Genomic DNA, 10,287 nt, shown 5'->3' on the forward strand with positions numbered 1-10,287 from the left:
AACCATATTGATTTCAAAAATCATAGCTACAAAATTTTCAGAACATTTGAAGTAATTTTCTTCTTTAATAGTCGTCATTCCTTTTTAGAAAGTCCTAGTTTTTCGCAAAGAAAGCATATGCGTTTGTTCTTTCTTTTGAATTTCGGACCATTAGCAATCTACTTGACATTCGTTTTGGCAAGTTTAGTGATCTGTCCTTCCTCCATAACATGTACTTTGGCTTCACCAAAAACAACAACTTGTTCTTGTTTCTTGTATTCCTTTGTGATTCAAAGGTGATTTCCCAAAGCCTCAAGAATTATTTCTTCCTTTTTGTGTTTTAGATTTCTTTTAAAGTCTTTCCATGATGGAGGAAGTTTGTTTATGATGGAGAATACAACTATAGTTTCATCCATTTTCATCTTATATTATTTAAACTAATTAAGCATTCTTTCAATTTTTCATAGTTGTTCTACAACAGAACACTCATCGACCATTTGATAATTATTAAAGCTACTAACAAGAAATTTCTTACTTGTTGCATATTTTGTCATGTACCTGGCTTCTAGTTTGTCCTATAATTTTTTTGCAATAGTCTCGTTCTGGTATGTTTCAAATAAGCCATCAGCTAAACCATTCAAGATGTGACCTTTTCACATATAATCGACATGGTCCCATTTCTGCCTTTTTTATTGCAACAACAGACTCATTTTCGCCTTCTTCTGATTTAGGTGTAGTTAAAACATAGACAACCTTCAAGGTTGATAAGAAAAAATGCATCTTTTTTTTTCCATTTTAGAAAGTTGTCACCATCAAACCGGTCCAATTTCACAAAGTTAGAAGTCAATTCTCTTAGTGTTCCACTTGCAGTAGCCATTGTTGAAATGAGATAAAACCTTAAGATTGTTAGAACATCAAACTAGGAAATACCGGAATGGCTTCAAGGCATGTAACAAGGCTAGTGTCCTTAAGGTTTTATTCACCCTCACTAATGGTGTGCAAAAGTGTTACAGGCGATAAACCTCGAAGATAAAATGAAGCCCAATGATTGACTACATTTTACACTGACAAAGTCAATTCACTGAGCATTCACTGATGAATAGGAAGATTATCTAGTCTTTTGTATAATTTTCTATACTAAAAAGAAGAAAATCTAAAGAATTTTGGAAAGAAATGAGGAATGTTCGTTTTGTTGTTTCTGTGTCTTTTTTGTTTTAGAGAAGGGTCCTATTTAAAGGCAACCGAGGCAGTTTTCCAACAGACACAATCTTGTCTATTTAAGACAAACGGTTTCTATCTGTTTTTAACTATTAAACCAATAGACACAATCGTGTCTTGTTTCAGAAAAAATTTGTTTTTGTCTATTTCCAACAATTATTATCTGTTAAAAATATATATTAAAAATTATTTTTGATTTTTCTACAAGTGCCAAGAGCCATCATAAATAATTAAATATTAAATTTAATTAATTTCAAGCCCACCCAGGCCCTTAAAACCCATCCATGGTCTATTGTCTATTAAAGTCCTATCATAATGGACTTATACTCCCCCCCATTTAAATGACTCATTTTCCTTTTCTTTTTCTAATGTGGGAAATATCCGGCATGAAACGGGTTTACTTTTTTTTTTCTTTTTCTTTAAACATGGTCAATTTATAGGAAATGAAAATTAAATTTAATTAAAGGATTTAAGGTTTCCTTGACATTTTCAAATTTTTGTTTTTGAAAGATTCGTTTGTGTGTGTATGTGTGTATATATATATTTGAAAAAAAAGAATTCAAGCCCTACTTTTTTCGAAAGAGATATCATATACTAACTAATTAATCAAATACTCAGATGCATTCGTTTTTATATTTTATCATTTTTGAAAATTATGAAATTAGATAAGACTATGATAAATTTAATCATTGAATGTGAGCTAAGCTTGGGGGTTATCTTTTTTTTAAGGATTTTGTTTTGGGCATCCTATTGATTATTATAAACTCCCCTTTCTATCGTTTCTTCTTTAAATTTCTATCTCTATCCATGCAAAATTGTTAATGTACTTGCTAGCATTATATTGAACTTTGATGTATATATTTTGTTTAATAAATGATTTTTTAATTGGTGGATTTTATTGTTTCTATTTGATAACAGTATAATTTGACCTGAACCTTAAAGGATATTAGTTGAAACAATTTTCAAGATATTTAGTAGTTTGCTCTTATGAGAGGACTTTAACCAAAGATTTGCTTCCAATCTTTCATCCCTTTGAATTCCTTGATCTGTAACTTGAAAAAACAGTCCTGTATGCATAAGAATCTCACTTACCAGCATACTACAGAGAAGATAAAGAAAGCAAAATACCAAAAGAAAAAAGCAAAGCCTTATCAATTCTGCTCCTTATGAAAATTTTAAATCAGGAACATTTTCACTATTAGACAGCTTATGATATATGTGCTGAGTTTCACTATTAGACAGCTTACCTCAGCAACATTGTAGGCTAACCAAATACACTAACATATTTTCATTTTAGTTGGCAATCACAACAGATAACCCAACTTCTCGGAGCACATAGCAGATATATATATCAATCCTATGCTTAATATTTCAAAACTACTAATTTTGCTGTCTATTTTATGGAAAGGCAAGCAAGCATGAGAATGTTTACCATATCTGTGCAAACAATTCTCCGCATCTGATATAGCAATACCTTCTCTACTCTGTCATTATTGTTCATCGAGATAGATGGGCTCATGTATTACTGCTTTTACAACATTGATCATTTCATGTGAGCTAAAACCATCATCCTTCATGTAAAATAGATGCAAGACTTTGCTCATTTTCCAAAACAATTCCTTGCAAGCGCTTGGAACAATGCTGCCATTTTCCTGCAACACTAATCTAAGCAGTTCCCTCCTCCTGTCATGAACTAAACGCTTCATTTCTTTATTTACATCTTCAGTAACAGCACTGGTACCATGAATAATGTGCAAAGACACAGCATTCAGTTTTCCTTCCATAGATTCCCTCTGCAACATATCAGACAAGTAAATAATTCAAACTGCCGTTCCAGATGAGACTAGCAGTTATTGGTCTTGTTTTTCCTAAAAGAAGCTGTACCTTAAAGGAGTGAATATCATTGAGAAGACGCCCACAAGTGCTTACAAGCTTAAATAGAAGATTGTATTCAGGGCTTTTAACAACACCCTCCGAAAGGCTAGGCCCAACCAAATACAGGGCCGGGAGGATGATTGGTCCCAAGGCGAATGATACATAGCCATTTGTCATGTATTCATCCATGGTTGGCACCGACTTGTTCTTCAACCACTGGGCTTCCTGCAACATAGACCTAAGCAAATCCAGCCACTGCAATATAAACATCGTTCATATCAACTTTGATTGTATACAAATTTTCTTAGATACTAATAATGTCCTAGAATTTCAGATGTATTTAATATAATTTACTATTCAGGACGAGGTGTTCTGAAGAATGTGATGACAATCAGAAACGATTCTATTATTCACTGCTAATATGACGAGTAAAATAAAGATAAAATCTTACAATCTCAGTAACATGAGTCTTCACATTGCGTCCTTGCCATGCAATTGCTTTCTCCCCAATCTCAGATATTGTGCTGCAAAGTGCTAAAAATAGGATTTCAACTTGCTCAGAACAACACTGGATGCTGACATCTACATCATGCCTGTGTTTCATTTTCTTATAAGCCAAACCTAATCAAATAAATTTAAAAAAAAAAAAAAGAGGGAGAAGAGCATACTTCTCAACCAATTGGATTAAGTTTAACAGTTCATCTTCAGAACCTCCAACATCAAAGAAGTCATCCACCACAGTAGTAAGCACACCATTTTTTGCCCATGATATGCGAGCGTCAGATAGTTCAGGAGAGAATATGGTTGCAGCTGCCGAAAAGTAACAGTAAGCCAGTTTCTGCCTGGCAAACTTCAGCTTGTCCAATCTATTTTCTTGAACCCACCTGTTTCATATGAGGGATATCATGCAATAATTTCAGAAGCACTTGTTAAGGTTGCCTACCATAGTTAAGGATGAGGTAACTCCCATGACTAGGGACGATGATGGATGTATACGAGACCAATATCACATCAACACTAGAAACATGGACCACAGACAAGGTACATCTTTATGACTCAAAAGAATGAAAAATAAGAATATTGTTCCCAGCTGAGTTTACCAGCTTCTGTTTAATGATGCTTGACTATGATCTTATGCTCCAAGGGAATTCTTTTAGTGCATCATGGTTTATTTCCTTGCAAGAACATTTACCTCTCAAGTTGTTTGAGTTCTTCACGATGTATTGATTGACAGGCATTAAAGTCCTCCACTGCTAGTCTTAGGAGATCTTTGTTGCCAATACTCGAAGAACTAGCATATGAAGCATACAGAATAAGATGCTAACCAGGCATACATTAGTATATATTTAAAGAAAAACAATTAATAAAAGAAATCACTACCAAAGGAGTACCAATATGAAGTCTTAAGCATCCTTATATTATCTACAGCATAATTCTCTATGTTTCTCCTGTGTACTAAACGCTCCAAACTTGCATAGTGGGGAAATTCAAGAGCATCATTCACCTGAAAATTATAAAAGGCAGTCATTATCCAGAAAGTATTATTGAATTAAAAATGGAAAACAAATGGCTTGACAGTTTCCTTCGAAAGTATCAATTTACAGAAAAAAAAAAAAAAAAAAAAAACCTTTTGTATGATATATTTTCTAAGTTTATCTGCAGACATAGAACTGTTGGATAATTCCTGTTTCAAGAAATGACTTGTCCATGAGTTTTGTTTCTCCAGAACTTGTTCATCTGGATGTATCATCATCTGTGAAGCCCTAAATAACTCTAAGGCAGCACCCAAATCCTTTAAATATCCTCCAAGCGAATTGAAGAAATGTTCTTCAGCAAATCCAGTTAATGGTTCTACACAACAAGGTTACCCAGAAAATCATTTAACAACAAAATCCTATTTTCTAATCATCCAATTACCAAAAGAATCAACATACCTGAGCTAATATCATAACCATTGACTCGTAGTATCCGAAATGCAAGTGCACAAGTGGCTGGATCCAAGAATATCTCCTCCTCTCCCTGCAGCCAGCATCTGTTTGTTGACTAACATTATATTTTATTGACACATGATCAATGAACTTAACGAGAAGTTTTTGAGACATTCTTATGTAGAGATTGAGCATAAAATTATGTCAACATATTAAAATGAAACAGCCTTCCAAATGCATTACATGCAGTATCTATGTTTGTAATAAAACATTACCGGTATGTTTCATCCAATACACTTGTAATTTCTTTCCTGAAATGCTCACCAATTCCCAGACTTTCAATAGTCTCCACCATAGAAAGACAAGGACACAGATGGAAAGGATAAAGTGTGGGAACTGAGATGAGTAATGATAAGTTAGTAATTTTAGGATTAAATAATGTAATAAAATACATTGGAAGTTGTTAAGTAACATCAGCTTAGTAACCTGCATTCCCAAACTTCTCTAAGAGTGCATTGAGATAATAAAGACAACCAGCATTCTGAGTGTGAGCAAGAGCAGCTGCTGTTGTGGATGGTGAATTGAACAATGATCCATTCTTTTGCTGATACTTCATGACCATTCCCCAGTCTTGATGTTTGCCAATTCCTTCTGAAACATATGCTAAGTACGCTTGCATGCGCTTTGAGCTTTCTTTATGGCAACTAAATCAAGAAAATTGGAAGAGAGTTTCTTATGATAGGAAGCTTGGAAGCCGTGTCTAACAAAACCTTTTTAGTTTCTTTTCACAGTGCTTTCAAAATGAATTAGTGCATGCCATTCTTAGGATTGCAAATACTCCTAATTTCTAGAAAGCATTAAGACTAATTAAGCAATAATATGCCAACCAAAACAGGTTTGGCAAAGACAAAGGTTGGCTAAACTTGAAAGCCTAACACTCTAGTTAGCTTGGCTAATGCTCTGCCAATTATATGCTAGTTGCTGATGAGACAGAGTACAATTGTTACCAAATTTATCTATCACAATCACAAATGTCAGAAACGAAGCCCTTGTGAAAGGTAATAAAAACAAAATTATACCTTCTGAGCTCTAAATCTCTTTTATGAAACATAGCATCTACATCTGTTGATCTCAAAAGGAGGTTCAAATTCAAATCCTTAGCATATTCAATCATACCAGAAAATATGATATCAAATCCAACAGGTGTATGTTGGTTCTCATCAGAAATTGAACCAAAATGTGACTCGATAAACTGGAGGCCTGTAGAAGAAAAAAACATTTAATCCCATGCACACTGTTGGAGAAAAATGACAGATAGAACTGATGAAAAAAAAAAAAAAAAGAACCGAAGAAAATACCCTTGGTCATTTGTTCTATGCCAACACCCCATCGTCTCAGTGCAAGGACACATGCCAGTGTGGAGGAAAGGCTGTCTTTAGTTAAGAAGGGATAACGATGAGGAGGGCCCCAAGAACCATCAGAAAGTTGATTCTCCAATAACCATTGTAAGCACCCAGGAAAACAGGGATTTCCAGGGGAATTTGGAGATGGGACCATTGCAACCCAAGCAGTGTCATAAGAAGAAACAGAAAGCTCAATGTGATCAAACATCTTCTTAATCCTTTCTTTAGTACCCTCAAAGTTCTGCATAAGTAAAAGAATTATTTTTCTCAACAACAATGTCAACTCTAGTATACATTTACAATATGTAGGGATTAGGAAATAGAGAATAGCAAAAGTCTAAGTGATTGGTAAGAGGCAAGATTCTTATACCAAACCATTAGTGTGGGTGTCTGTTGTTAACTTTGCTCCACAGTCCATGGAAACTGCTCAGGTGGGGGCAAAAAAGCACACAGAGAGGTCAAAAAGGTAATCCAGAATAATCAAGATGAGTAAGATAAGAAAATAACTTAAAAAAAATTAAGGGATGAAAATATACAATGGTAGAAGTTGAGACCAGAAACAATGTGTCTGAATGCAAAAAATGGCAATTGATTTTTGCTGTCAAAGAGAGAATTTTGGATTTCATATTTCAGGTGAATCAGGCAAACATGGCAAGCATCCTTGCAAAATGAAGTCATTTTGGAATTTTCATGAGAAACACACAATTCCAAAATCCCACCAACTCCTTTTAATCAAACTTAATTAAAGACTAAATGGCGTCCTTGAAACAGGTCACAAATAAGAGTAATTTTTAACATATTAAGCTTAGTTCTTAAATCTAAATGTGACAATTGGAGCAATGTTTAACATATTATGAATAGCTTTTATATAAACAAGATTTTCTGAGATAAAGTGAGTGCAATGTGAAACTGCAAAATGCCACTAGAGTTAATCCTTGGTTAGACATCTACTTCTCCTTTATCATTCATCAAATTAATCCTGATTCCTGATTTAAACAATTTTCTGCTTTGCACGCAGAAAGGGTTATTACTTTTTGATAATGCAACAAAATTTAGAACCCTTTGCATTAGAAATTTTCATTTGTTTAACTCTAGTCTAAATCATAAAGACAACATACCAAGCATTTGCTCTAAGTTATTACATTTATCAAAAATTCTAAGCAGATAGAGAAACATGCACACATCAAATTACCCAGTGGCAGAAAGCATCCAAGGATAGGCTAACAGGAAAAGTAGAGATAGAGAGAACCTGAAATAGAAGACGTGGAGCACCTAAGGCTAAGAGTATGGGGGTGAAACAGAGACATGGTGATTTTGATACCAGCAATTGCAGAGAGATAGCCACAGCTGCACATATGAAGCATCAACAACACTGTTAAATTAAAAAATAAAAAGGGTAGAGGTTGCTTTGAAACTTGAAAGGTTCTAATACTTTACTCTTAAAGAGACCAACAGCGTGACTGTCAGCCAACAAGCTTTTGTCTGTGAACAATAACCCTTCAACAATCCCTGCTGCTATCATGTCATTTGAGATAACTTTTTGGTATTAAACGGATGAACTCTTAATTATATAATAATACGGAAACACCTTTTTAAATGGTAATAATTAAAAGTTTCCTTATAATAAATGCAGTTACCCAATTAGTGTTATAAATTTGTGGTTTATGTTGTCCTTTACACACGTCCTAATTGATTTGTTTACCGTTACTTGACTTCTTTTTCTTATGATAAATTAATAATTTTTTAAGACACTAAGTTTTACTCAAGAAATAAAACTTAGAGCTTTTCTAATTTTTTTAAGTATTAGTATTAAAAAATAACATTAATAAAAATATTAATGAAAGAGAAACAAAAGTAGACACAGAGAACATAGGATCCACTCGCAAATAATTTTAGTCAAAGTGAAAACGATAAGGCACAACAAGACAAGTGGCACTTGGTGGAATATCTTTTAAAAGCAATGCTTGCAGCAGGCCTTGGGATTCAACTAAATACTAATACGAATAGATGTCTATAGACATTAATAAAAATTATAATTAAATAATTATTTTCATTCTATTCAATATGTTACTTTTATCAAATTCAAAAATGTAAAAACAATAACTATAAATTTTTTTTAATAAATATCACTTTAAAATTAAAATTAAATATTAATTGTACATGTTACGTATTAATATATTTTGAAAAGAATCACCTACCAATTTCCAAATGTGCAATTCCCGAGAAATAAACCCTACGTCCACGTGGGCAAAGCCACTTTAAGAAGAGTGGTGTCACATGACATCACTCATCTAATAAAACTTTTTTACTTCTTATTTGTTATGAATAAATGAATGTATCCATTGAATCTCCTAGCCTATCAAGTTTCATTCATAATCAATGTATATATTTATGATGGTTCATCAATATCTACATCTATGTAACCCTATAAATAGGGCTTTATACTTGATGAAAAGACAAAAATCAATAATAATAATAAGAAATAGTGAGAAATGAACCAGAAGTTCTTATCTCATGAGAAATAAACCAAAAGTTTTTTCTTAATTTTTTTCTCAATTATTTTCTTAGTATATCTTTCTTTATATGTTATATCACGTTATCAGCATGATTCTCTAAAGGTAATGGGAAGGTATTTTTTTCAATTAGAATTTTAGTTTTTTTTTTTGTATGGTCTAATCAGCCTGAAGCTGATTACAGATTTAGAATATATCTTTGTCTCCCTAAAGTGGTGATAGACTGTCCCCCGAAGCAGTGATAGACCTCTAAGAACCCCAATATAAAGGTCTACATTTTTCTGTATGTAGTATTATGGCAAATATTAAAAAGCCCAAGTTCCACATCTTGGAAGTGAGTGGAAACAATTATCTGTCCTGGTGCCTTGATGTTGATATGCATCTTCAAGGGTAAGGTTTCTTCATGGACAGTGTGGCTATGTAGGTCTTTTCACTGCTGCACACACCATCACAAAGTTGTATGACGCTCAATGTCTTGGTCACAAGTTGTGGCTCGTGCTCACTAACACCACACATTGACCTCGAGGGTCAAGTATCACAATGTAGTTTGAAAATGAGGCAACCGTGGCATTAATGTGGTCAAGGATATCCAAACTAATAGCAAAGTCATAGTCATCAACAGGAATAACCTCAATGGATTTCTTACCTACCCACTCACCTAGTCGCACATCCATGTTGATGGCAATTCCTAGGGTGGGGACTTCCTTGCTATCCACGACCTTCATGTGCGAGGCCTTTGCCTTAGTGTCGAGCCTCAGCATCTTTGTTGTCTCAACAGAAGCAAACAAATCACTTGCCCCAATATCAACTAATGCAGTCAATTTCTTACCTTCTACCGTGATGTCTGCAAACATCAAGCCTTTTGTGTGATTCAGCTTGTGCAACTTTAGTGTTGCTAGTATCTATTGGAGTAGGATCTTAGTGAATTAATGTGATTGTGTAAAGTATGGATTTTAAAAATTTATTTTATAAAAGAAGCAAGCAATCCAATTACACAAGCAGAAACACTCATTATTATTATTGCAAGTAGTATAATCACATCCAAAGAAATAAAATAAGAATCTATTAAGTAAGAAAAACCATATCTTTATATTGAGATTCTTATTTTCGGATACCACCACACCAATGAATGATTTCTCGACCAAACAAGTTTATCATTTATTCTTCAAGAATAGTTTCAACTTGAACCTTAAGTGGACAATGTGTGGAATGCAAGACTACAAGATGGCAACCGATTTTGTTCTCTTTTCTTTGGAAAAACTTGAAGGAGAAGAGAAGAGACGGTTGAAACTTTTTTCAAGAAAAAGTACGTTCTCCTCTTTTCTTCCAATCTCTTCTCTTTTTCTTAAAACTTTTGCTTCAAATGTTTAA

The 10,287-nt window shown here is 33.7% G+C and overlaps 1 protein-coding gene across 4 annotated transcripts; it reads right to left on the bottom strand.

Annotated features, from left to right (window-relative positions):
- Window positions 1-2,308: 2,308 nt before the first annotated feature.
- On the bottom strand, window positions 2,309-8,000 carry GA2 (Terpenoid cyclases/Protein prenyltransferases superfamily protein). 4 transcript variants are annotated; one of them, XM_007022679.3, is made up of 15 exons: window positions 7,841-8,000; window positions 7,653-7,750; window positions 6,774-6,826; window positions 6,359-6,644; window positions 6,080-6,260; window positions 5,487-5,704; window positions 5,276-5,396; window positions 5,007-5,104; window positions 4,700-4,923; window positions 4,464-4,576; window positions 4,265-4,363; window positions 3,741-3,956; window positions 3,524-3,665; window positions 3,082-3,327; window positions 2,309-2,990 (listed from the first exon to the last, which is right to left on the bottom strand). In XM_007022679.3, the coding sequence occupies exons 2-15, from the start codon at window positions 7,708-7,710 to the stop codon at window positions 2,688-2,690; spliced, it is 2,358 nt and encodes a 785-aa protein (XP_007022741.3). In that variant the 5' UTR covers window positions 7,711-7,750; window positions 7,841-8,000; the 3' UTR covers window positions 2,309-2,687. The 4 variants fall into 4 exon arrangements, with proteins under 4 accessions (XP_007022741.3, XP_088664426.1, XP_017980020.2 ...); XM_088808300.1 differs by having other exon boundaries at window positions 7,836-7,926; XM_018124531.2 differs by lacking the exons at window positions 7,653-7,750; window positions 7,841-8,000 and adding an exon at window positions 6,940-7,518.
- Between the last annotated feature and the right edge of the window lie 2,287 nt (window positions 8,001-10,287).

The sequence above is a fragment of the Theobroma cacao genome, chromosome 7, assembly GCF_053813885.1.
Source record: "Theobroma cacao isolate CCN51 chromosome 7, ASM5381388v1, whole genome shotgun sequence".
NCBI classification, from domain to species: domain Eukaryota; kingdom Viridiplantae; phylum Streptophyta; class Magnoliopsida; order Malvales; family Malvaceae; genus Theobroma; species Theobroma cacao.